The 27,837-nt window shown below is 40.7% G+C and overlaps 1 protein-coding gene across 6 annotated transcripts in view; it reads left to right on the forward strand.

Annotated features, from left to right (window-relative positions):
• LIN54 (lin-54 DREAM MuvB core complex component) overlaps positions 1 to 27,837 on the forward strand; it is an 87,052-nt gene that overhangs the window by 7,971 nt on the left and 51,244 nt on the right. For 2 of the 6 annotated variants that reach the window (XM_015138392.3, XM_015138391.3), the window contains exons 2-3: positions 16,889 to 17,604; positions 22,796 to 22,919. In XM_015138392.3, coding sequence (XP_014993878.1) covers positions 16,921 to 17,604; positions 22,796 to 22,919 — 808 coding nt within the window. In that variant the 5' untranslated portion in view covers positions 16,889 to 16,920. The remainder of the gene's footprint in view (positions 1 to 16,888; positions 17,605 to 22,795; positions 22,920 to 27,837) is intronic. The other 4 variants (XM_015138395.3, XM_015138394.3, XM_028848456.2 and 1 more) reach the window with 2 other exon arrangements.

Consider the following 27,837-nt stretch of genomic DNA (forward strand, 5'->3'; position numbering starts at 1 on the left):
TACTTTCTAAGCTAGATACAAATATATAAAACCAGTATAAATCAAAAGTAAATTTATAGGCCAGGTGCGATGGCTCATGCCTGTAATCCCAGCACTTTGGGAGGCCAAGGTGAGCTGATCATCTGAGGTCAGGAGTTCGAGACCAGCCTGGCCAACATGGCAAAACCTCATCTCTACTAAAAGATACAAACATGAACTGGGCGTGGTGGTGGGTTCCTGTACGAAAATGCCAGCTACTTCGGAGGCTGAGGCGGGAGAATCGTTTGAACCTGGAAGGCAGAGGTTGCAGAGAGCTGAGATTGTGCCACTGCACTCCAGCCTGGGCGACAGAGCCAGACTCTGTCTCAAAAACAAATGAACAAAAAGTAAATTTATGAATCTAGTATAAACAAAACTGTAAAACCAATGTAAAATAATTAAACTTAGGTGATGTTGTTTTGCTTAAACAGTCTTTAGGTCAGGCACAGTGGCTCACACCTGTAATCCCAGCACTTTAGGAGTCCAAAATGGGGGGAAAACTTGTGTCCACAAGTTCAAGACCAGCCTGGGTGACGTAGCAAGACCTTGTCTCTACAACAAATATAAAGAAAATTGGCCAGAGTGTGATGGCTTGTGCCTGTTCTGTAGTCCCAGCTACTCGGGAGGCTGAGGTGGGAGGATCACTTGAGCCTGGGTGTCCAAGACTGCAGTGAGCCATGATCTTGGCGTTGCACTGTAGCCTGATGACAGAGCAAGACAGTCTCAATACAAAACAAAACAAAAATATGTTTCTTTCCATAGTGAGTATACTAGGTTCTGCCTTAGTGCAGATGTGCAGTTTCTTTCTTTTTCTTCCTTTCCTGTCCTGTGCTGTCCTTTCCTGTCCAGTTTCCGACAGAGTCTCACTCTGTCACCCACACTGGAGTACAGTGGCGCGATCTTGGCTCGCTGCAACCTCTGCCTCCCAGGTTCAAGTGATTTTCCTGCTGCAGCCTCCCAAGTAGCTGGGACTACAGGCGCCCGCCACCATGCCTGGCTAATTTTTTTGTATTTTTAGTAGAGACGGGGTTTCACTATATTGGCCAGGCTGGTCTCGAACTCCTGACCTCGCAATCTGTCCCCCTCAGCCTCTGCAAGTGCTGGGATTGCAGGTGTGAGCCACTGCACCCGGCCTGTTTTCTACATACTCTATATCCTATGATGACTCAATTTCTACGCCACTCTTCTGTGTTTGAATGCTGCAAGGCTTTCCTTCTTAAATCTCAGGTTAAGTGGTTTGGCTTTTATTTGGCATAAATATGTCATTTATTTTATAAGTCCATTTTGTGCCTTTTTCTTTAGCTCATATGAATTATTGTACATTGATTTTGGATGTGATGTGGTTATTCAAATGATCCAGAATGTACTTTATAAAAATACTATTGAAATGAAAATACAAACCTTTCTTTTTTTAAAAAAATTTAGGCTGGGTGCGGTAGCTCACGCCTATAATTCCAGCACTCTGTGAGGCCGAGGTGGGTGGATGGCTTGAGCTCAGGAGTTTGAGACTAGCCTGGGCAATATGGCGAGACCCTGTCTCTAGAAAAACGAGACAAATTAGCTAGTTGTGGTGGCGCACACCTGTAGTCCCAGCTACTCCAGTGGCTGAGGTGGGAGGATAACTTGAGCCCCCAGGTGGAGGTTGCTATAAGCCAAGATTGCGCCACTGCATTCCAGCCTGGGCAACAGAGTGAGACTCTGTCTCAAAAAACAATTTATGTATTTAATTTGTTTTTTTCATGGAACACTTCACAAATTTGCATGTCGTCCTTGCACAGGGGCCATACCAGTCTTCTCTGGGAAATACAAACCTTTCAAACCTTCATCAGAACTCATGGGTTATAGTCTACTGCTCTCAGTTTAGTTTGAGAAATGTAGTTCTATAACTGGTTTTTTAGTTGATGTTTGATTTTAGAAATAAAAGCTAAAATCTGGCCAAGCGAGGTGGCTTACACCTTTAATCCCAGCACTTTGGGAGACCGAGGTGGGTGGATCATTAGAGGTCAGGAGTTCAAGACCAGCCTGGCCAACATGGTGAAATCCCATGTCTACTAAAAATACAAAAAATCAGTCTAGCGTGGTGGCATACATCTGTAATCCCAGCTATTCAGGCGGCTGAGGCGGGAGAATCACTGAAACTTGGGAGGTGGAGGTTGCAGTGAGCAGAGATCGTGCCACTGCACTCCAACCTGGGTGACAGAGCAAGACTCCATCTCACACACAAAAAGAAAAGCTAAAATCTAAGTGGTATAGTTAACCAGTTAATGCTGGTAGTAAGCTCTAGGTACAAAAAATACAGTTGACCCTTGAACAACATGGGAATTAGGGACACCAACCCCAAGCAGTCATATCCACATCCACATATGACTTTTGAATCCCCAAAAACTTGTTGTCCAAGCCTTACTGATAACATAGTTGATTAACACATATTTTATGTATTTATTACGTAGCATATTATTACAATAAAGTATGCTAGAGAAAAAATGTTATTACAAAAACTGTAAGGGAGAGAAAATATAGTTACTGTTCATGAACTGAAGTGGATCGAGGAAGAGCAGCGATGGGTCTTGCTGTCTGGAGTGTCAGAGGCAGAAGAGGTGGAGAAGGTAGATGAGGAGACAGGAGAGGCAGGGACACTTGATGTAACTTTATGGAAATACATTGTAATTTCTGTCTGACTTTTTTTCCCTCCCTCCCTCCTCCCCTCCCTGCCTCCCTCCCTCCCTCCTTCCCTCCCTTCCTCCCTCCCTTCCTCCCTCCTTCCCTCCCTTCCTCCCTCCCCTCCTCCCTTCCTTCCTTCTATCCCTCCTTCCTTCTCTCCTTCCTTCCTTCCTCCCTCACCCTCACTTTTTTTTTTTTTTTTTTTTTTTTTTTTTTTTTAAAGAGGTGATGTCTTGCTATGTTGCTGGTCTTGAACTCCGCCTGGGCTCAGGCGATCCTCCTGCCTCAGTCTCCCAAGTAGCTGGGATTAAAGGCGTGCACCACTGTGCTTGATTTCTCTAACAATATTTCCCTATGGTAGCAAGCCTTTTTTCACTGTTTGCTTTAGCTTCATTGTGTGTATGGTAGAAGGGTCCACGTCAAAAGCAGTCTTGAATAATGCCGATCGTCTACTGTCAATTTGTTTTCTGTGCTTCTTCTACATCTTCTTTCTCATTGTCTGGCACTAGTTCAGAAGCAGTCATCTCCATCAAGTTGTCCCCCGTTAATTCCTCTGGTATGGTATCTGTTAGCTCTTGAATTTCTCCAAGATCCTTTCTTTTTCTTTTTCTTTTCTTTTTGGCAGGATTTCACTCCTGCTCAGGCTGGAGTGAAGTGGTGTGATCATAGCTCACAGCATCCTTGACCTCCTGGGCTCAAGTGATCCTTCCACCTCAGCCTCCTGAGTAGCTGGGACTACAGGTGCACACCACCACATCTGGCTAACTTTTAAATTTTTTGTAGAGTTGGGGTCTCACTAGGTTGCCCAGGTTGCTCTCAAACTGCTGGGCTCAAGTGATCCCCTCACCTTGGCCTCCCGAAGTGTTGGGATTACAGGCATGAGCCACTGTGCCTTACCCAAGACGCATATCTTGAAACCCTTCACCTCTCACCATTTTTGTCATATCCACCATTTATTTCATGATTTTCTTCATTGGTTATGTTGTAAATCCTGTGAAGTCGTGCACAATGTCTAGAGGCAGTTTTCTCTGTAAGAATTTATTGCTTTTGGGCCGGGCCTGGAGGCTTTGCCTGTAATCCCAGCACTTTGGGAGGCCAAGGTGGGCGGATCACCTGAGGTTAGGAATTTGAGCCCAGCCTGGCCAACATGGCAGAACCCTGTCGCTACTAAAAATACAAAAATTAGCTGGGTGTGGTGGCGCGTGCCTTTAATCCCAGCTATTTGGGAGGCTGAGGCAGGAGAATCAGTTGAACCTGGGAGGCAGAGGTTGCAGTGAACCGAGATTCAGATTGTGCCACTGCACTTCACCCTGGGGGACAAAGTGAGACTCCATCTACAAAAAAACAAAACAAAACAAAAAAAGAATTTATTGCCTTGGGCTTGATGGCTTTCATGGCTTTGTCTATAACAATGACGGCATCTTCAGTGGTGTAATCCTTTCTGATTTTCATAATGTTCTCTCAACTGGGTTCTCTTCCATAGACTTGATGTTCATTCCATAGAGTACCATATATAATGAGCCTTAAAGGGCCTTAGAGGCCAAATTAAAGATGCTGTATTTGGGGGCAAGTAGACCATGTTGATGCCTTCGGTGTTGAACACATGGTGTTCTGAGTGGCTGGGAGCATTGTCCAATATCAAAGGAATTTTAAAAGGCAGTTCCTTACTGGCAAGGTACTTCTGTCTCCAGGGACAAAACACTGATGGACCCAATCCAGAAAAAGAGTTTTCATTGTCCAGGCCTTCTTGTTGTACATTTGAAAGAGTGGCAACTGGTGTTTATCCTTTCCCTTCAAGGCTCAGGGTTTAGCAGCTTAATAGATAAGGGCAGTTCTGATCATGAACCCAACTACATTTGCACAAAACAATAGACTTAGCCTATCCTTTCCTGCCTTAAAAATTCTGGTGCTGCCTTCTCTTCCTTACTAATAAATGTCTTTTATGGCATTCTTTTCCAGAATAAGGCACTTTCATCCGCATCGAAAACCTGTTTGGGCTGGGCATGGTGGCTCATACCTGTAATCCTAGCACTTTGGAGAGCTGAGGCAGGAGGATCACTTGAGCCTAGGAGTTCGAGACCAGCCTGGGCAACATAATGAGACCCTATCTCTATAAAAATTTTAAAAATTTAGCCAGATGTGGTGGCATGCACCTGTGGTCCCAGCTACTCAGGAGGCTGAGGTATGAGGATCACTTGAGCCCAGGAGGTCAAGGCTGCAGTAAGCTCTGATTATGCCACTGCACTCCAGTCTGGGTGACAGAATGAGACCCTGTCTCAAAAAACAACAAAACAAAAAACCTGTTTGGGCATATATCCATTCTCCTCAATGATTTTCTTAATGGCACCTGGGAATTCTTGGTCACCAGAAGCTGCTTCTCCTGTTTTCTTGACCTTTTTTTTGTTTTGTTTTGTTTTGAGACAGTCTCACTCTATCACCTAGGCTGGAGTGCGGTGCAATCTCAGCTCACTAGAGCCTCCACCTCCCGGGTTCAAGCTATTCTCCCACCTCTGCCTCCCAAGTAGCTGGGACCACAGGCACGTACCACCATACACAGCCAATTTTTGTATTTTTTGGTAGAGATGGGGTTTTACCGTATTGGCCAGGCTGGTCTAAAACTCCTGATCTCAAATGATCTGCCTGCCTCATCCTCCCAAAGTGCTGGGATTATAGGCATGAGCCAAATCCCAGCACTTTGGCCACACCTGGCCAAAGGCTGCATTTTCAATGTTAGACAAAAAAATATTTTGCTAAAAGTGCAAGGTTTTTGTATCTGCTGGTGCAACTGCAGTGATGTCTTAACAGATTTCCTTTTTTATAATGGTCTTTACACTGGATTCATTTATCTTGAAATGTTGGGCAACTGCAGCTGTAGACCTCAATCTATAGTACATATCAAGCAGTTAAATTTTTGCTTGTAATGTCATACTTTTCTCTGCTTCTTGGGAGCACTTCCAGCATCATTAGTGGCACTTCATATGGGTCTCCTAGTGTTATTCAAGTTTTACAGTATTGCACTAAGCACGATGAAAAATATGGGAGATCACCTTTTACTGCAATACACAATTTACTGGAGGGAGGAACTGCTTATGTGGAAACAGACAATTAGTGGCAACATTTGAGCTCACCACAGTAACAACAGGAGGTGGCTACAAAAATGTTACAATAGTATAGTATGTACTACAGTTACTTTTTCGTGGTTTTGATTTAATAGTGCATCTTTGTTTACATTTCTCTCCACTGCAAATGATACAATGTGTTTGTGTGGGTAAGTTTTTATACATTTTAACTTTTTATAATTTATATATTTTATGGTAGTAAATTAAAAAACAATGTTTACATATGTTTTATGCATTCATGACATATCAAACTTTTTCTTAAATCTTTTTGATATTTCTAAGTGGTGACATGGTTCATCAGCAAGTTTTTTCAAATTGCCACAAATTTCCAAAAAATATTTAATATATTTATGGAAAAAAAATGTGTGTAAGTGGACCCTGTTGTTCAAAGGTCAACTAAACACTCAGATTCTCTTTCTTGTCTTGTCTTGTCTTGTCTTGTCTTTGAGACAGAGTCTCACACTGTTGCCAGAGTTGGAGTGCAATGCCGCTATCTCTGCTCACTGCACCCTCCACCTCCTGGGTTCAAGCAATTCTCCTGCCTTAGCCTCCTGAGTAGCCAGGACTACAGGCATACAGCACCACGCCCAGCTGATTTTTGTAGTTTTAGTGGAGACGTGGTTTCACTATGTTGGCCAGGCTGGTCTTGAACTCCTGACCTTCTGAGATTACACTTTCCTCCTGTCTCAGCCTCTCGAGTAGCTAGGACTTTAGACATGCTCCACCATGCCCGGCTAATTGTTAAAAATTATTTTTTTGTAGAGAAGAGGATCTTACCATGTTATGCCCAGGCTGGTCTCCAACTCCTGGACTTAAGCAGTCCTCTTGCCTCGGCCTCCCAGAGTGTTGGGATTACAGTTGTGAGCCACTGAACCCGGCCCAGAGCTTTTCTTGTTAGAAGTTAGGACTTTGCTCCTAGTTCATAGGGCGAGTCCCACTCCTGTAATTTTCAGTGTCTTTTAACAGGACAGGTAAAAATCTATGTTTTTCTGACAACAGAACTTCAAAATATATGAAGCAAAAATGTGCAGAAGAGGAGACATGGACAAATCCACCATCATATTTGGGAATTTTAACAGCCTAAAAATTTATTAAGGATATCAAGGATCTGAATAACACTATAAACCAGCTTTTGCTAACTGACATAAATAGAATACTACCCTCAGCAACTATTAAGAAAAAAATGTTCTTGGCCAGGTGCGGTGGCTCTCGCCTGTAATCCCAGCACTTCGGGAGGCTGAGGAGGGCGGATTGCCTGAGTTCAGGAGTTCAAGACCAGTCTGACCAACATGGCAAAACCCCGTCTACTAAAAATACAAAAAAAGTAACTGGGCGTGGTGCCATGCACCTGTAATCCCAGCTGCTTGGGAGGCTGAGGCAGTGGAATTGTGTGAACCAGGGAGATGGAGGTTGCAGTCAGCCCAGATTGCATCACTGCACTCCAGCCTGGGTGACAGAGTGAGACTCTGTCTCAAAAAAAACCCCAAAAAACTAAAAAAAAGTAAAAATTCTTTTCAAATGCACAAGGAACATTCACCAAGAGACAATATACTGAGTCAAAATATAAGTCTCTAATTTCAAATGAGAATGTTGCAGAGTATTATGTTCTCTGACAATACTATAATTAAATTAGTAATCAATAATAATAGCATAGCTAGAAAATCTCCAAGTGCTTGGGAATTAAATGGCACACTTTATTAACCATGTGTCAGATGAAATCACAAGCAATATTAGAAAACATTTGAAGTGAATGATAATAAAAACATATTGAGGCCGGGCGTGGTGGCTCACGCCTGTAATCCCAGCACTTTGGGAGGCCGAGGCAGGCGGTTCACGAGGTCAGGAGATCGAGACCATCCTGGCTAACACGGTGAAACCCCGTCTCTACTAAAAATACAAAAAATTAGCTGGGTGTGGTGGTGGGCGCCTGTAGTCCCGGCTGCTTGGGAGGCTGAGGCAGGAGAATGGCGTGAACCTGGGAGGCAGAGCTTGCAGTTAGCTGAGATCGTGCCACTGCACTCCAGCCTGGGCAACAGAGCGAGACTCCATCTCAAAAAAAAAAAAATAAATAAATAAAATAAAATAAAAAATAAATAAAAACATATTGAAATTAATGGAATACATCTAAAGCAGCTTTGGGGAAAAGTTTTCATATTAAAGGCTTACTATAAAAAAGAAGAAAGTTTTAAAATCAATCAATCATTTAAACGAGGAGTTGACAGACTTTTTCTGTAAAGGTCCAGGTAGCAAATATTTGAGGCTTTGTAAGTCATGTAAGTCTGTCACATATTCTCCCTCACCCCAACCATTTAAAAATGTAAATATCAGGCCGGGCGCAGTGGCTCATGCCTGTAATCCCAGCACTTTGGGAGGCTGAGGCGGGTGGATCAGTTGAGATCAGAAGTTCAAGACCAGCCTGACCAACATGGTGAAACCCCATCTCTACTAAAAATACAAAAGTAGCCAGCATGGTGGCATGCGCCTCTAATCCCAGCTACTTGGGAGGCTGAGGCAGGAGAGTCACTTGAACCCGGGGCGCAGAGGTTGCAGTGAGCCAAGATCGCACCACTGCACTCCAGCCTGGGTGACAGAGCAAGGCTCTGTCTCAAAAACAAACAAACAAACAACCATTCTTAGGTGGGAAGCAATATATAAAGACCATTGTCATGATTTAGTAGTTTGATGAACACTGATCTGTGCTTCCTTCTTAAGATTCTAGGCGGGTAGGCGCAGTGGCTCACCCCTGTAATCCCGGCACTTTGGGAGGCCGAGGCAGGCGGATCACCTGAGGTGTGGAGTTTGAGACCAGCTTGACCAACATGGAGAAACCCTGTCTCTACTAAAAATACAAAAAATTAGCCAGGCGTGGTGGCACATGCCTATAATCCCAGCTACTTGGGAGGCTGAGGCAGGAGACTCGCTTGAACCCGGGTGGCGGAGGTTGTGGTGAGCCGAGATTGCGCCGTTGCACTTCAGCCTGGGCAACAAGAATGAAACTCCATCTCAAAAAAAAAAAAAAAAAAAAAAAAAAAAAAAAACAGATTCTGGGAAAAGAAGAATAAATCAAACAGAAGGAAAGAGGTAAAAATAATAGTTAATTAAATAAAAAATGGGCCAGGCACAGTGGTGCATGCTGAGAGGCCAAGCTGGGCAGATCACTTGAGCTCAGGAGTTTGAGACCAGCCTAGGCAACGTGGTGAAACCTCATTTCTACAAAACAAAAGCCAGGCATTGTGGTGCATGCCTGTGGTCCCAGCTACTTGCAGGGCTGCGGCAGGAGGATTGCTTGAGCCTGGGAATTTGATGCTTCAGTGAAACATGTTCATGCCACTGTGTCGTGGTTTGCTTGCTGCAGCCTCCAAGTCAAGGGAGTGTGAGCTAGGACTACAAGCAGGCCCTACCACACCCAGCTAATTTTTATCTTTATTTTGTTGAGGTGGGGTCTTGATATGTTGTCCAGACTGGTCTCAAACCTGTGGCCACAAGTGAGCCATCTTAACCTCTCAAAGTTCTGAGATTACAGGTGTGAGCCACCATGCCTGGTCCAAAAATGGTTCTTTGTAAAGGTCAATAAAATGGATAAATCTCTAGCTAATCAAGAATGAAAGGAGAGAAGACAATTTACCACTATGAGGAATGAAGAGAGGACATTTCTACAGATCCTGCAGATATTAAAAGAATATTACATGTAATTTTATGCTAATACATTTGGCAGCTTAGAGGAAATAGACAAATTCCTTCAAAGACACAAACTATCAAGTATCCCAGGTTACTTGGGAAGAAAGATATCTGAATAGCCCTGCATCTGCTAAAGAGAGTGAATTTATATTTAAAAACCTTCCCACAAGGAAGCTTTATATCTAGATGGTTTTACTGGTGAATTTTAGCAAATATTTAAGGAGGAAATAGAGACAATTCTGTGCAAACTTTTCCTGAAAAATAAGAACACACTCCAGTTCATTTTATTAGCTAGCATTGTCTCCAGGCAGACACTATAAAATGAAAAGAAAACTACAGATCAATATCACTCATGAACATAACAAAAATGTTTAACAAAATATTAGCACAATGTAATTTAGCAATATATATATAAATTATAAGATGTGATCAAGTGGGGTTTATATCAGGAATGCTAAATTAATGTAATCAAAAATTAATATAATTCACAGACTAAAAGAAAAGCCATACGATTCACTAGTTACAGAAAAAGCATATGATAGAATTAAACATCCTTTTATGATTTTTTAAAAAACCTCATCAAATTGGGAAAGAAGTAAACTTTCTCAACCTGGTAAAGAAAATCTGTGGAAACCTATAACTAACAGATAAAATTAGGAACAGGGCAAGGATGTCTGCTGTCACCACTTTTAGTCAACATTTTACTGGAGGTCCCAGCAAGGTGTAGTAAGGGAAAAGAAATATAAAACATGCAGATTGGAAAGGAGGAAATAAAGATGTTACAGACAACATGGACTGTATTTGTAGAAATTCGTAAGGAATCTATACTGAAAAACTATCAGAATTAACAAGTGAGTTTAGCTGGGTTGTAGGATACATGCACAGTATACAAAAATCAATTTTATTTGTACATACTCGTAAACAATTGGAAAACGGAAAAAAGCGCCATTTATAACAGCATCAAAAAACCATGAAATACTTAAGGATAAATTTAACAAAATACGTATAAGACCTATATACTTAAAGTGCACAACATTGCTAACATAAATAAGATATAGTTATTTGGGAGACAATTCTCCATGGGTTTTTTGTTTTTTTTTTTTCCCTTAAGAGACAGGCTCTCACTGTGTTGCCCAGGCTGCAGTACAGTGGTGCACTGCAGCCTTGAACTTCTGGCATCAAGCAATCCTCCCATTTCATTCTCCTGAATAGCTGGGACTACAGGTGCACGCCATTGCACCTGGCTTTTCCATGGGTCCTTGCATTTCTGTACCTCTTACCAGTGAGGCAGTGACAGCCCTTTTGTTTTAAATGATCTTTTCAATGATATCTGTATAGCAAACAGCCTAGGATGATACAGCATCTCCCTCTGTAGCAAAGGGCAGATTTGCTTATTGTCCAGTATAATAAAGACAATATCTGCCTCTGGGCAAAGAGCAGGTTTGCTTTGGGTTCCCTGGCTGGGCGCGGTGGCGCACGTCTGTAATCCCAGCACTTTGGGAGGCCGAGGCGGGCGGATCACGAGGTCAGGAGATCGAGACCATCCTGGCTAACATAGTGAAACCCTGCCTCTACTAAAAATACAAAAAATTAGCCGGGCGTGGTGGCGGGCGCCGGTAGTCCCAGCTACTCAGGAGGCTGAGGCAGGAGAATGGCATGAACCTGGGAGGCAGAGCTTGCAGTGAGCGGAGATCGCGCCACTGCATTCCAGCATGGGCAACTGAGAGAGACTCTGTCTCAAAACAACAACAACAAAAAAAGATTTGGGTTCCCTAAGCTCAGGGTTCCTCAGCTATGATGCAAACCTACTGCATGTGCGGCATCTACCTGGACCCCCCTGTGTCTTCCCTGCGGGACTTGGGGGATATGGGGGAACTGATACACACATTATGCTCATGTTTCTTGCTGTACTGTGGGTCAACAGTCCTTTTGTCTCTGACACAGGACTACTGTGTCTTCTGCCGGTATCCATGGAAGAGTACTAGGCTACTTTATTAGCTTTCAAAGAGAGTAGGAAGTCTCAGACCTCTCACAGTTCTTGATAGTTTTGGCCATGAGGATGGGGTACTGACAGGCATGGCATTCTGAAAGAGGAAGGATGAGAGCCTCTTGAGCTAGGTTAGGAGATAAAAAAATTCTCTCTGGCATCTGTTAGTGAATGGTCTTACCCAGGTGGTGGGCAAGGGCAGTGGGGATAGGGAGAGTGAAAGTCCTCCACTGTTCTACCTGTTAATGAATAATTTAGAGGCTTAGTTGAGAGGCAGGATTGAAACATACCACCTGAATGGTGCTTTGGTTGTTGTACACTCAACTTCATGGCCCCTGCTCTGCTGAAAGGCAGTGTGGCTATAGCTGCTGAGTTAAGGAGCCCTCAAAGCAGAACATATGGTGTCCACAATAGGGATATAGAGCTTTTAGGTGGATTCAAAACCTTAGAAGTTTGGTTGAGCTGCAAGGGTTAATGCTTGAAAATGAAAGTAAATGCAAGCTTTGCTTATTGCTGTGGAGCCACAGTCTTGCTCTGTGGCCTGACCTCTCCCTCCTCCTACTCTTTAATTTCAGGTGCTTTAAAGAGAAAGATTAAAAGGGGTTGGGCTGATGTCTGTGTGTCCTTAGGGGGACCAAAGACCATACCCATATGTCTAAATATGCTGGAAGAACTTCAGGGAGAGGAAGGAGTCAAACTTTTATGGTTCTGTTGGATATAGGAACTAAATCATCATTCGGTGGGGATGGAGTATCCAGATTCAACTCTTGGGATTTGGGGAAGAAAGCTAGTGTGACATTGTGAGTGGAGCCCTTTGTTGTGTGTTGTTGTGATTATCATTGCCGATGTATATTTGATGTTGATATTTTTACATGCTTGTGCCGTGAATGCCCATAAGTGCCAGAGGGAATTCTTTGATCAGGAAGAGTCACATAAAGAAGTGCTAGTAGTTTGGGGTCCCAAAACCCTAGTGAGTCTTTTAAGATGTTATAAGTGACGGGTAACTTTGCAGTACATGTAACGAATTCATCCAATTAAGTAAGACTGTAAACCCGTTTTTTTTTTTTCCCTTGAGACAGAGTCTCGCTCTGTCTCCCAGGCTGGAGTGCAGTGATGCGATCTCGGCTCACTGCAAGCTCCGCTTCCCGGGTTCACACCATTCTCCTGCCTCAGCCTCCAGAGTAGCCAGGACTACGGGCGCCCGCCACCACGCCCGGCTAATTTTTTGTATTTTTAGTTGAGACAGGGTTTCACCATGTTAGCCAGGATGATCTCGATCTCCTGACCTCATGGTCCGCCCGCTTCGGCCTCCCAAAGTGCTGGGATTACAGGCATGAGCCACCACACCCGGCCAAACCAGGTATTTTTAAAAGAAAAAAAAAATGACAGAGACTTTAACAGGAACTTGTCAAAGGAAGATATACAGATAGACAATATGCACATGAACAGAGGCTAGAGTCATTAATCATCTGGGAATTGCAAATTAAAAACACAATGAGATATCACTTCACATACACTAGAATGGCTGGAGTTAAAAAGACCAACAGAAGACTGACAATACCAATTGTTGGTGAGGCTGTGGAGCAGCTGGAACTCTCATACATTGCTGGTGGGTGTATAAAACGCTACAGTTAAGTTGGGAAATAGTTTAGCAGTTTCATGCAAAATTAAAAATAAACTTACCATGTGATTCACCTAGAAGGAATTGCAAGATCTCCTTTTAGATATTTACTCAAAAGAAATGAAAAATATATTTTCAGAAAAAACTTGAACCTAAATATTTATAGCAGTTTATAGTAGAATTATTCATCATAGTTCCAAACTGGAAACAGTCCAAATGTCCATTAACAGATGAATGCATATACAAATTGTCATTGATTTATACAATGGAATATTACTCAGCAGTAAAAAGGAGTGGAACTACTAATAAGTAAAACAATGCAGATAAATCTCAAACGCATGCTGAGAGAAAAAACTCATACTATATGATTGCTTTATGTCGTAAGTACATATATTATTCAATTTATATGAATTTCTGGGATGAGCAAAAACACAAAACTAATCTTTAGTGATAGAACAGACCCACTTTTCAAAAGAAGACAAATGTGGCCAAAAAACATGAAAAAAAGCTCGACATCGTTTCATTGATCATCAGAGAAATGCAAATCAAAACCACAATGAGATACCATCTCATGCCAGTCAGAATGGCAATTATTAAAAAGTCAGGAAACAATAGATGCTGGCGAGGCTGTGGAGAAATAGGAACACTTTTAACTGTTTGTGAGAATGTAAATTAGTTCAACCATTGTGGAAGACAGTGTGGTGATTCCTCAAGGATCTAGAACCAGAAATACCATTTGACCCAGCAGTCCCATTACTGGGTATGTACCCAAAGGAATATAAATCATTCTGCTCTAAAGACACGTTCACACGTATGTTTATTGCAGCACTATTCACAATAGCAAAGACTTGGAACCAACCCAGATGTCCATCAGTGATAGACTGGATAAATAAAATGTGGCACATATACACCATGGAATACTATGCAGCCATAAAAAGGAATGCAATCATGTCCTTTGCAGGGACATGGATGAAGCTGGAAGCCATTATCCTCAGCAAACTCACACAGAAACAGAAAACCAAACACCGCATGTTCTCACTCCTAAGTGGAAGTTGAACAATGAGAACACATGGACACAGGGAGGGGAACAACACACACTGTGGTCTGTTGGGGGGTGGAGGTCGAGGGGAGGGAACTTAGAGGATGGGTCAACAGGTGTAGCAAACCACCATGGCACACATACACCTGTGTAACAAACCTACATGTTCTGCACATGTATGTCGGTTTTTTGTTTGTTTGTTTGTCTTTTTGGAAAAGTAGACTTATTTTTTCCCTGTTTTAAAACACCAATGGTAAAATTTAAGGGAATATAATTTTGGGATTAAGATTATTAACTGTGGCATCTTTAAAAAAAATTTTTTTTGAGACAGAGTCTCACTCTGTTGCCCAGGCTGGAGTGCAGTGGCACAATCTCGGCTCACTGCACCCTCCGCCTCCCGGCTTCAAGCGATTATTGTGTTTCAGCCGCCTGAGTAGCTGGAATTACAAGCGCCTGCCACCGCCACGGCTAATTTTTGTATTTTTAGTAGAGATGGAGTTTTGCCATGTTGGCCAGACTGGTCTCGAACACCTGACCTCAGGTGATCTGCCCATCTCGGCCTCCCAAAGTGCTGGGATTACAGGCAAAAGCCACTGTGCCCAGCCAAGATTATTAACTGTGGCATCTTAAAAACCTGAGCTGGAGTCCTGGCTCTGCCATTCACTAGCTATGTGACCTTAGGCAAATTAACCTTTCTAAATGACCTCATCTATAAAACAGAGATAATGATGATTCCCATCTCTGAGTTGTTGTGAGGATAAATTATGTCATCACTGTTGTATAGTAAGCACTCAATAATGATGGTTTATTTTGGCAGTAGTAGTATTTGCCAGTGCTAATAGTCATAATTTGCTACTTTTGTGTTAATTTTATATGTGTGGTGTATCTTTTTTTTTTTTTTTTGAGATGGAGTCTTGCTCTGTCGCCAGGCTGGAGTGCAGTGGCACGATCTCGGCTCACTGTAACCTCAGCCTCCCGGGTTCAAGCGATTCTCCTGCCTCAGCCTCCTGAGTAGCTGGTACTGTAGGTGTACGCCACCATGCCCAGCTAATTTTTGTATTTTTAGTTGAGACGGGGTTTCACCATGTTGGCCAGGATGGTCTCTATCTCTTGACCTCGTGATCCACCCACGTTGGCCTCCCAAAGTGCTGGGATTACAGGCGTGAGCCACTACGCCCAGCCGGGTGGTGTATTTTTATGTTTAAAAAAAGGGGGCTGAGCATGGTGGCTCACGCCTATAATCCCAGCACTTTGGGAGGCCAATGTGGGCAGATCACCTGAGGTCGGGAGTTTGAGACCAGCCTTACCAACATGGAGAAACTCGGTCTCTACTAAAAATACAAAAAATTAGCTGGGCGTGGTGGCGCATGCCTGTAATCCTAGCTACTTGGGAGGGTGAGGCAGGAGAATCGCTTGAACCTGGGAGGTGGAGGTTGCAGTGAGCCAAGATTGCACCATTGCACTCCGGTCTGGGTAACAAGAGCAAGACTCCATCTCAAAAAAAAAAAAAGGAAGAGAAGAAAGTTGCTGATTAGGTTCCTATGGATCTGATGTTCTCTGGGCAAATAACTCACTGCAATTTATTCTGTCATAAACATGATTTACTGTCTTTTATACATGAAGATAATAGAATTGATTCCTTTATTGGAAGTTCTGCAGACCTTTGGCTAAAAGTACCACAGCTCGAAGTTTTTCATAATCTGCTTTATGACTATTACTTTTTTTTCTTCATGGGGACTGGCTGTGCGTCTCTTAAATGGTTCTTTTAGACACTTTAAATGGCTGAGGATGGCCAGGCATGGTGGCTCATGCCTGTAATCCTGGCACTTTGGGAAGCTGAGGCAGGTGGATCACCCGAGGTCAGGAGTTCAAGACCAGTCTGGCCAACATGACAAAACCCTGTTTCTACTAAAAATACAAAAATTAGCCTGGCATGGTGGCAGGCACCTGTAATTCCAGCTACTCAGGAGGCTGAGGCAGGAGAATCGTTTGAACCCAGGAGGCGGAGGTTGCAGTGAGCTGAGATTGTGCCACTGTACTTCAGCCTTGCCAACAGAGTGAGACTCCGTCTTAATAAATAAATAAATAAATAAATAAATAAATAAATAAATGGCTGAGGAGGGTTTGAGAATCTTCTTTCCAAATAAAAGTTTCCTTGGTATGAAGCTAGTTGATCAAAGTTGGACCACAAATGCTATTTGATCTGCAATTGCTGAGATGGATTACTCTAGAAACTCCTTTAACATTAATTTTGGTATTTAATGGATTTTTAAAATGGGATAGTACACTCACATTAGGACCTAGCTCATTGGAGATTTGAATATATTTTACAAAATGTTAATATTTAAATCTTTATTTCCTTGTGTGAATCAGCAGTTTTCAAGTCTGTCAATGAGAGGAAAAAAAACTGGGAAGAAATAAGATCAGATACGTCAAAGATTACAAGTTTTATTAGAGGGCATTAGAAAGGAGTTTCATGTGATGATGTGACTTAGTGTTGCCTGAGTGCGAGATACTTGTGGATTGAGACAAGGAGAGTAAGAATGTTTGCTCCTAGTTTTGTGTTCTATATGACTTAGATTACAGATTCTTGCAGGTTGAAGATCTGTTAACATGATTTAGCCCAGATAAGCATCAGGAATGTTCTTCATTCAATTATATATCAATTTAAAAATTGTCATTTTGCCAGTTGCATTTTTCTTGGATTTTTTTTCTTACATCTTTTGAAACCTAGTAACTTGTTCATTTTTCAACTTTTATTACAGTGCCTGATCAACTTTCTAGCGGGAGAACGATCATGGAGGTGGTGCCAGCCGAGGTGAATAGTTTGCTTCCAGAGGAAATAATGGACACTGGTATAACTTTAGTGGATGATGATAGTATTGAGGCTGTTATTGTTTCATCCCCAATTCCCATGGAGACAGAACTGGAAGAAATTGTCAACATAAATTCTACTGGTGACTCTACAGCCACGCCCATTTCCACGGAACCAATCACAGTGTACAGTAACCACACTAACCAAGTTGCAGTGAATACCACAATTACTAAAGCAGATTCTAATACCACAGTGAAACCAGCTTTTCCAAGTGGCCTTCAAAAACTTGGTGCTCAGACTCCTGTGACTATATCAGCCAATCAGATTATTTTAAACAAAGTATCACAGACATCTGATCTTAAACTTGGCAATCAGACCCTTAAACCAGATGGACAGAAGTTAATTTTAACAACTTTGGGCAAGTCTGGTTCACCAATTGTTTTAGCACTACCCCATAGCCAACTACCCCAGGCTCAGAAAGTTACAACTCAGGCCCAGTCAGGAGATGCTAAGTTACCACCGCAGCAAATTAAAGTAGTTACCATTGGAGGGAGGCCAGAGGTGAAACCTGTCATTGGTGTCTCAGCATTGACCCCAGGAAGTCAACTGATTAATACTACAACTCAGCCCTCTGTGTTACAGACCCAACAGTTAAAAACAGTACAGGTAAAAGAAAAAAGGGGGCTTACTAATTAAAATGCATGTTAAAAAAATTTAACTGGTTCATAGTTGTGTTTGTAGGGTTACTAAATACATAGTTGTTACTGAATTCTTTTGAATGTTGTTTTACGTAATTGTGTGTGTTTTTTTTAAGTTTGATATGTCTAATGCTTATGAAAATTTTTACCAGATAACTTAGAAAGCAAACAGTTTTGGTTAAATTCCAAATTAGTATTTTATAGCCTTTTACTAATCTTAAAATGCATTTTATTCTTAGTGGTAGTTTGATTACAAGGATGTTTTGCTGGTATAAAGATGCCAGACTTGCTGCTGGGCTATCAAAAAATCATTTAGACAACATTGTTTTTTGTTTGTTTTTTTTTTCCAGTTAACAGATGGCCAAAGGCTAGGTTCACAGAACTTTGTTGCTCTGAGAAACCCTCAGAGCCAGTAATAGTGCATGTTAGCCAACGTGTGCCTTTTATTTGGAGTTTACTATTCATTGCCATTATTTATGTTTGTACTATGGAAAAGACAGTGACATGTGATGGAAGATAACATATAGGCTTTAGAGTTGTACCAGCTGGGTTTGAGTTGCCTCTACGTTATCCTACCAGTTATGGAAAACTTTTGTAGGTTACTTATCTTCTCTGAGTTTTTGACTTTTTCTTAAGAATACTTTTTGATCATGATGAAATGTGTAGTATAATTCTCAAAATATTGAGGATGTTTCATAATGGTACCTATTATTAGTATGAACAGGACCCTAAGAAAGAAGGTTACTGGAATATCTATTAAGTGATTTCCAGTTTATCAAGCCCAGATAGGCTTTCTTAGGCCACCACTACTCTTAGAAATGCGGTGATCGGCTGGGCATGATGGCTCAAGCCTGTAATCCCAGCACTTTGGCAGGCTGAGGTGGGTGGATTCCCTGAGGTCAGGAGTTTGAGACTAGCCTGCCCAACATGGTGAAACCCCATCTCTACTAAAAATACAAAAAATTAGCCGGGTCTGGTGGCGAGTGCTTATAATCCCAGCTACTCGGGAGGCTGAGACAGGAGAATTGGTTGAACTCGGGAGGCAGAGGTTGCAGTGAGCCGAGATCGCGCCATTGCACTCCAGCCTGGGCGACAAGAGTGAAACTCCATCTCAAAAAAAAAAAAAAAAAAAGAAAAGAAAAAGAAAAAAGAAATGCAATGATCTAGTTATGACCAGGAAACAAAAATGTATCCTCTGTTTGAAAGAGCTATCTTTGAGAAAAAAGGAGAATGCATAGAAATAAAGGAAATGTATAAGAAGGAAGTAGGAAGGTTTTGGGAAACTACACTCAGCTGATACTAGAAGTAATGTTTTGGTTACTGTGTTGACAGTAGAATTAGAAACCACTTTTCATGGGCTTTGCATTTAAGAACTTTGTAGAATTTCTTAAATCTTATAACTTGCCTGTGTCCCCTTTGCTACTATTAAATGTTTAGTGCTCTTTCTTGTTCATTATTCTCACTTATCTATTACTTCCTTTTACTTCTTATTTTTGCTAAGAATCTCTTGGATGAGATATCCTATCAAGCATCTTGTCCTCAGTTTTGAAGCTGGTATTGATTAGTTTACCAAAGTTTATTTGGCTTTGGCAATATGGATCATAATTATGTTCAAAAGAAACTGATACCAGGTGTGGTGGCTCACACCTGTAAGCCCAACACTTTGGGAGGCCAAGGTGGGCAGATTCTGTGAGGCCAGGAGTTTGAGACCAGTCTGGGCAACATAGTGAAACCCTGTTTCTACCAAAAATACAAAAAATTAGCCCGGCATGGTGGTGCACACCTGTGTTCCCAGGTACTCAGGAGGCTGAGGTGAGAGGATCGCTTGAGCCAGGGAGGTCTAGGCTGCTGTGAGCTGTGGTCGCACCACTGCACCTCAGCCTGGGCTACGGGAAGACCCTGTCTCAAAAATAAAAAAAAAAAAAAAGGAAAAGAACATAAATTAGAATGGCATTTTTTTTTTAAATTTATGAGAGCAAGGCATATGTGCCATTTCACTGACCGGTGTTGCTTGTCTCTATTATTTCTCTACTTTAATTCCCTAAGTAATGATGATAAAAGCGAAGACTGGGGTCTAATTCTTATAACTTGTTTTATTGTAACTTTTCTCTTCTGTTTTGTTTTTGAGAAAGGTCTTGCTGTCACCCAGTCTGGAGTGCAGCATGTAATCTTGACTCACTGCATCCTTGACCTCCCAGGCTCAAATGATCCTCCCACCTCAGCCTCCCAAGTAGCTGGGACTACAGATGCAAGCCACCATACCTGGCCAATTTTTGTATTTTTTTTTTGTAGCGATGGGGCTTTGCCATGTTGCCCACGCTGGTCTCAAACTCCTGGATGCAAGCAATCCACCTGCCTTGGCCTCTCAAAAGTGCTGGGATTACAAGCATCAGCCACTGCACCCAGGCTACTGTTAGTTTTCTAAAGCCTGACTCTATTTAATAAAAAAGAATTCTATTTTAAAAAACACAGTAAAAACAAAAGAATTACATTTAGAATATTTTTTTACTTGTACGGTCCGTTATTTTTAGGCGTCTTAAGTCTTTCCAACTCAGAAGTAACCTACAAAGCTCTGAAGCACAAAAGACAAATTAAAAACTATGCATCTATATTTTTTCTTTTTCAACTCCAGAATATTTGGTTTAGTATTACAAAGATTATATCATTTTCTGTTTTTTTTCCCCCTAGGTAGTTGTCAGTGTTCTCTTAAGTTTAATCAGAGTATTAAGACTGTTAGGGTATAGTTAGCAGGCAAGGGTGGAAGATGGAGGCCATCTTGAAAAATGAAGAAAAGACGTGACCTTTGAAGCCAGGGGCAGTAACAGAGGTATAATTATATGTAATAACAGATATATAAACACTTTCCCATGTTTCCTGTGCATAGTTTATAAGAGTAGTAAATAACTAGCAGTCTGGGACAACAGAACTCCTTACTAGCTCCTGAATCTATCCAACACAGTGCCAAAAATTACTTATATGTATTACTTGATGACATATTTTACTACCTTATTTGTAAGATTTTTTTTCATTTTTGTCTTAAGCTGCTGATTTTATAAACTTGTTAAAGTGATCTTTGATGCTTTGTTTTACTTAATAATTTTGTTCCAGGATACTTTAGAATTCATAGTGCAAAAAATTCATAGTTCTTTAATGGAACCAAAAGTTATTATTTTCAGCACCACTAAAGAAACATAACCACAAGGGCAAGATGAGATTGTTTATTTGAGTAATTAATGTGCTTTTGGTTGTACTGTTTATATTTTTTTCCTCACTGATAAGTATTCATATATTCATGATTGTGAAAAATCAGTTTAAAATGGGGAAATACTTTAAGCCCATAATTGTTATAGCTAAGGTTATTTATTGTTAATATGGCTTTCTAAGAATAGCAATACTTCTACCTCTAGAGATCCTTAATATTATAGATACAATAGATACAATTTTGACTGACTTTAGGGTTTTAGGTCTGTAAACATACTTGGGAAATTTGTGTTTCTCTAAATTTCATTAGTTTTCTAGAGTATAATTATGGATTTATTTGAGTATGTTATAGTTTTGCAAGTTGGCTGTTTTTAAATACAATAATGGGTATCTTTTTTAAGTAATTTGTATCGTATGTACAGTTGGTTTTGTCAGTAATGTGTTCTGAGTATAAAAAAGTAATATATTGTGAGTATGTTGTGTTATTTAGTTTAATTTATAATTTGAGCACAAAGAGCTAATATTTGTCTAGTTCTGTGATCTATTATAGCTTCCGTTGTATTTCAGTTATTCACGTTGGTCATATATTTTCATTTGAGTCACTATTTCCTATAATAAATAGTACTTTTATGGTCTCAATTTTCATTGCCAAAAGATATAATTAATATTTAATGTTCTTCACACTCTAAAATTCTTTGATTTTTATCCTAGGTAAATTTCTTCTTTTAACTTTCAGAAGAAGCTGTGTCTTTGTATATGGTGATAATTGCAATATAAAAATTTGATAATTCTACACTCCTTGACTTGCGGAGAATTATAATTCAGGTCAACAGTGTGCCAATATATAACTTCAAGTTGGAGATGAATTAAATATAGATTCCCTCTTCAAGGAATTTAAAATATAGTAAACAGTTGCTGTAGCCCAGGAGTTTCAGGCTGCAGTGAACTATGATTGCACCACTGCACTCCAGCCTGGGTGACAAGATGAGACCCCATTTTTTTTTTGTTTTTTTTTTTTGAGACAGAGTCTCACTCACTCTGTCACCCAGGCTGGAGTGCAGTGGTGCAATCTCGACTCCCTGCAACCTCTGCTCCTGGGTTCAAGCAATTCTCCTGCCTCAGCCTCCCGAGTAACTAAGATTATAGGCGTGCGCCACCACACCCTGCTAATTTTTGTATTTTTGTAGAGACAGGGTTTCACCATTTTGGCCCGGCTGGGCTTGAACTCCTGACCTCAAGTGATCCTCCTGCCTCAGCCTCCCAAAGGGCTGGAATTACAGGCGTGAGCCACTGCACCTGGCCCGGGACCCCATCTTTAAAAGAAGAAAAGTATAGTACCTAATAGTTTAGTAAATAATATTTCACAGCTGTTGCCCTTAAAATAGTTTTTGTTCTACCAAATTTTTCTGTTTTGTACCCTAGGGCTTTACCTTACTCAGTTCTCCCTTAATCTACTCCTCATATTTAGATCTAAAGTTGAAAATCTAGTCATAAGCCTACCTTTAATGTGTATGTATTTATATTTTGCATCCAAAGGCCAATGTAATTGCATATATAGGTGGCTTCGTCATTTGTACTATACTTTCTTTACTTACTCTTTTTATTATTGAGTAATTTGTTATTTTGAACAAGAATATTACTGTGCCATAGTTTTATTTTTTCATTAAGCATTATTAATTTTGTTTTCATCATATGCATATATCCAAGACATGAAAATAAGGAATTGTATTAAAATGCAAAGGTATTATTATATATGGGATTAAGGATATGATCATATTTATCTTTTGATGAATGTCTGCATTTTAAATGTTCTTAACATTAATATTAATACATAGATATAGTCTGTTAAGTGTGAGTTGGTTTTACATGTACTACTTTGTATGAATTTTTGGTATAATTTTGATTTAATAGGCATTTTATAGAAACAGATGGTCTTCATAGTTATTTATATGTTTCAGATTGCTAAGAAGCCTCGAACGCCAACCTCTGGTCCAGTAATCACGAAGCTGATCTTTGCAAAACCAATTAATAGTAAAGCAGTTACAGGACAGACAACTCAAGTTTCACCACCAGTCATTGCAGGTTATATTTCTTTATAGTTTATTAAGCTAAATATTTATCTTCCTTTTAGATTTAAAAAGGCTGTTCTGCCAACTTAAAATGTTTTAGTGTAACGAACATAGCTTATTATTATAAACCAGACTAGTTAATAAGAAATGTTTGCTTCAAGCAAAATGCCTTATCTGAAAATCAGTTCATTACTTTAGTCTCTTTAGTTTTTGGTAGAAATTTACCATGATACTAGCAAAGTCTCAAACTCCAATAATACTAGCTAATATTTATATAGTGTTCACTGTGTGCCAGGCGCCATTCTTAGCCCTTTACATGTGGTGACTATATCATTCCCCAGCAATCCTATGAGGTAGGTACTAATAACATCCCCATTTTGCCAGTGTGGAAGTGGAAGCACTCAGCTAGTAAATGGCTGAGCTGGAATTTGAACCCAGGCAATTTGACTCTGGAGCACATATGCTAAGTTTAATAAATTTAAATTAATATACACAAGAGTATAGTATTTCATGGTTTCTGTTTGAATTTTTGGTTTCACTATTTTAGTATACTCTATATGGAGTTATCTGTAAACAGAAAATTGTCACAATGATAGTAATTACTTAAGTGATAACAGAATTTTAGCTGAATTACTTTTATTAGAACACTCCTTAGTGTAGCCCAGTTCTCTTTTATTTTATACTTTAATATGTGTCATCACCAGTCACTATATCACCTCAGAAATCTTGACTTCAAGTGTTCGTTCTCTTTATTCTTTTAGTTTACTTGCCTTTCTACTCCCAATCCAGCAATTGACTTTGAAATTTCTGGTCCATTTATTTTTCTCCTTTCTCAATAATCATTCCTTTCCTGTCCTCAAATTCTTCCTTCCTCAAGATGAAGTCCATGACCCATCCTATTGCTCTCTTGTAGACACCATTGATTCTCTTTTTCCGGTCTCTTTCTCTGATGGCTTGGCTAAGTCCAACCCTCCCTTTCCTTGTTTGGCTAGCAGCTCAAGGTTTTTAGAGAAGAATCACACAGCCATATTGATCTTTAATCCAGAGCCATACTAAATGACTCTTTAACTAGTTATAGGATCATTTCTAATTTCTACTGTGCTAAAGGCTTATATGAAAGCACTTCTGGATGGTAAACTTTTGACTAGAGACTTTCATATCCTAATTACCCATCCCTAGACTGTGTATTCTTGATGAGGGTACTCAAATATTAACTGATCATTCCTAGCATGTATATTAAAACCATCTGTCTTTTACAACATAGCGGTAGGCAACTCGGAAGTCAATGGCAGTGACTTGTCATTTTCCTGAGGCTTTGATTTGTACGTGGGCTTGATTTGTATTTGTATGTAGAGAGGCTTCTCATTTTAGCTAATGAGAAGAGATGGAAAAATTGTAATGTGAAAGCAGTGTTAGGTGAGTGACTATTCTCTTTCTCTTGGTGCTCAGTAGAGATTTGTGACAGTATAGGAAGCTGATGTCTTGAGACATGTCGTGGGAGGCAGATGTGGCCCCAAAGAAAAGACTGGAAAGGGTTTGGGTTTGGAGCTGGTTTAGGAAGTGGGCTGCAATTGGCTATAAGTAAGCAAGGGTTGGAGGTATTGATTAAAAAGAAAACACCAGTCCCCTTGGAGATTTTGTATAGGTAGAGGGGCTTAACCAGGAGTGTTTTAATGGGATATTCTTTACTGTTTTGAGTCTCTGAAGAGACTCTGAGAGAGTCCCTGAAAAGTTTTAGTTAATGGGAAGGAGGAGGTATGGATTGTATGGTACACAATTGTAGTGTTTGAGGAAGTGTCTGAATGAATTTTTGGTTAATGTCAAGAGTTCACCCTATCATAGACATTTGTATATGTCATTGCTTGGTCTTTGGGTTGTTTATAATGTGTTGCAGACTGATTGTAACTTTATTTTTTAATTGCACACGGACTTAATAGCCCTACCAGAATACATAGAGATATACTTCTGTAAAATTTTACTAGCATTGTTGGCATTAAGTTCAGTTTGGATAGATAATTTCTACTTTTAACTGGTTCTTTATAACCTTTAAAAATTCATATATGCTAAATTTTAAACCATCCAAGTGCCTTTCTGTTGAATTGTATCACAAGGAGATTCCATCATCTTTATGTTTACATTGCAGCTAAGACTGCAGTCTTTTTCCATGCAGCTAGTCTTTATATTGCAGCTAATGCTTTTTTTTTTGAGACAGTCTCGCCCTGTTGCCTAGGCTGGAGTGCAGTGGCACGATCTTGGCTCACTGCAACCTCCGCCTCCCGGGTTCAAGCGATTCTCCTGCCTCAGCCTCCCGAGTAACTGGGATTACAGGCGCCCGCCACCACAACCAGCTAATTTTTGTATTTTTAGTAGAGACGGGGTTTCACCATGTTGGCCAGGCTGGTCTCGAACTCCTAACCTTGTGATCCACCCGTCTTGGCCTCCCAAAGTGCTGGGACTACAGGCATGCGCCACTGCGCCCTGCCAGCTAATGCTCTTTCAAAGTACCTTGAGATTTTTTTTTTTTAATGGTTTTTGGGCTTCTCATTAAAGATGACTATCTTTTTCTGTGTTTCAGTCAAGATGATTTTTTATTTGTGTATAAGTGAGTTTTCTAAAATGCATATCTGAACTTGTCACACCCTTGCTTAAAATTTTCTTGGCCTTGTTCATTTCTTCAGCTGGACCCATCAGGATTAAGTTCAAATGCCAGTGCTTTCTTTGCATTAAAGGCATTTATGATCTAATGCATGCCTTTTTATTTTCACCTCCAAAATAGTAGCTCCAAACCTACTGATTTAACTTATTGTAAGAAATCACCAAATAGATTGAAACTAAGTTGTAGGACTAAGGGTCTTGGCAGAGTTCCTTTTACATGGAATGCCTTTCTTTGCTGTTCCTCGCAGCTGACTCATCCATTTTATCTCTTAGATTACCCGTGTCGGAAGTTTTTGACTTCTAGGTTTAGTCAGGTATTCTTTCTCTGATCATTTCCTATTTATTTCCATAAAAATTGGTTATACTTACCAAGTACTTATCTTAAACTTCTGATAAATTTCACACTGGCTTTCAGTTATCCATTAGTCATACTATATTATAAATGTTGGTTTTCTTGTCTGTCTCCCCATAACCCTTATAATTTTTCATGATGGTAGTTTTTTTGTTTGTTTTTGTTTTTTTGTTCATCATCTAGCTCTCTCTCTCTTTTTTTTTTTTTTTTTGAACGGAGTTTTCGCTCTTGTTGCCCAAGCTAGAGTGCAATGGCACGATCTTGGCTCACTGCAACCTCCGCCTTCCGGGTTCAAGCGATTCTCCTGTCTCAGCCTCCTGAGTAGCTGGGATTACAGGTGCTTGGCACTATGCCTGGCTAATTTTTTGTATTTTTAGTGGAGACGAGGTTTCACCATGTTGGCCAGGCTGGTCTCGAACTCCTGACCTTAGGTAATCCTCCCGCCTCAGCCTCCCAAAGTGCTGGGATTACAGGCATGAGCCACTGTGCCTGGCCTCATCATCTAGTTCTTTTAAAAAACTTATTTTTAAAAAATTGTGGTAAGATATACATAACATAAAATTTACCATCTTAACTTTTTTTTTTTTTTTTGAGATGGAGTTTCACTCTGTCACCCAGGCTGGAGTGCAGTGACATGATCTTAACTCACTGCAGCCTCTACCTCCCAGGGTCAAGTGATTTTCCTGCCTCAGCTTCCTGAATTGCTGAGACTACAGGCATGCTCCACCACATCTGACTAATTTTTGTATTTTTAGTAGAGAAGGGGTTTCACCATGTTGATCAGGCTGGTCTTGAACTTATGACCTCAAGTGATCCACCCGCCTCAGCCTTCCAAAGTGCTGGGATTACAGATGTGAGCCACTGCACCCAGCCTCATCTTAACTGTTTTAAGTGTATAGTTCATTGGCATTAGGCACATTCACATTGTTATACAACCATCACCACCATCCCATCTCTAAAACTTTTTCTTTTTGCAAAACTGAAATCTTCTACCCATTAAGCAAAAACTCCTTATTCTTTCTTCCCCAGTCCAGCATCTGGCAACTAGCATCCCACTTTTATCTCTCCATGGTTTTTTTTTTCGAGACAGTCTGTCACTCTGTCACTCAGGCTGGAGTGCAGTGGCATGATCTTGGCTCACTGCAACCTGTGCCTTCCCGGGTTCAAATGATCCTCCTGCCTCAGCCTCCCAAGTAGCTGGGATTTAAGATGGAGTCTCAGTCTGTTGCCCAGGTTGGAATGCAGTGGTACGATCTTGGCTCACTGCAACCTCTGTCTCCTGGGTTCAAGTGATTCTCTTGCTTCAGCCTCCCAAGTAGCTGGGATTACAGATGTGTGCCATCACGCCTGGCCAATTTTTGTATTTTTAGTAGAGATGGTGTTTCACCATGTTGGCCAAGCTGTTCTCAAACTCCTTACCTCAGGTGATCTGCCCACCTCAGCCTCCCAAAGTGCTAGGATTACAGGTGTGAGCCACCATGCCCATCCATTGCCCTTTTTTTTTTTGATTGGCTTATTTCACTTAGCATGATGTCCTTAAGGTGCATTTGTGTTGTAGTATATATCAGAATTTTCTTTTTAAGGCAGAATCATGTTCCATTGTAGTTATGTATGTACTGTATTGATGGTTCTTTTATCTTGTTTCTCTCGCTCTTTCACTTTCTCCTCTGTCTCCACCTCCCCAGAACCTAGCACAATTTTTGACACTTTTTTTTTTTTTTTTTTTTTGAGATGGAGTTTTGCTCTGTTGCCCAGGCTGAGTGCGATTTTGGCCCACTGCAAGCTCTGCCTCGAGGGTTCACGCCATTCTCTTGCCTCAGCCTCCTGAGTAGCTGGGACTACAGGCGCCTGCCACCACGCCCGGCTAATTTTTTGTATTTTTAATAGAGACAGGGTTTCACCATGTTAACCAAGATGGTCTCGA

The sequence above is a fragment of the Macaca mulatta genome, chromosome 5 (assembly GCF_049350105.2).
Source record: "Macaca mulatta isolate MMU2019108-1 chromosome 5, T2T-MMU8v2.0, whole genome shotgun sequence".
Classification (NCBI taxonomy): Eukaryota; Metazoa; Chordata; class Mammalia; order Primates; family Cercopithecidae; genus Macaca; species Macaca mulatta.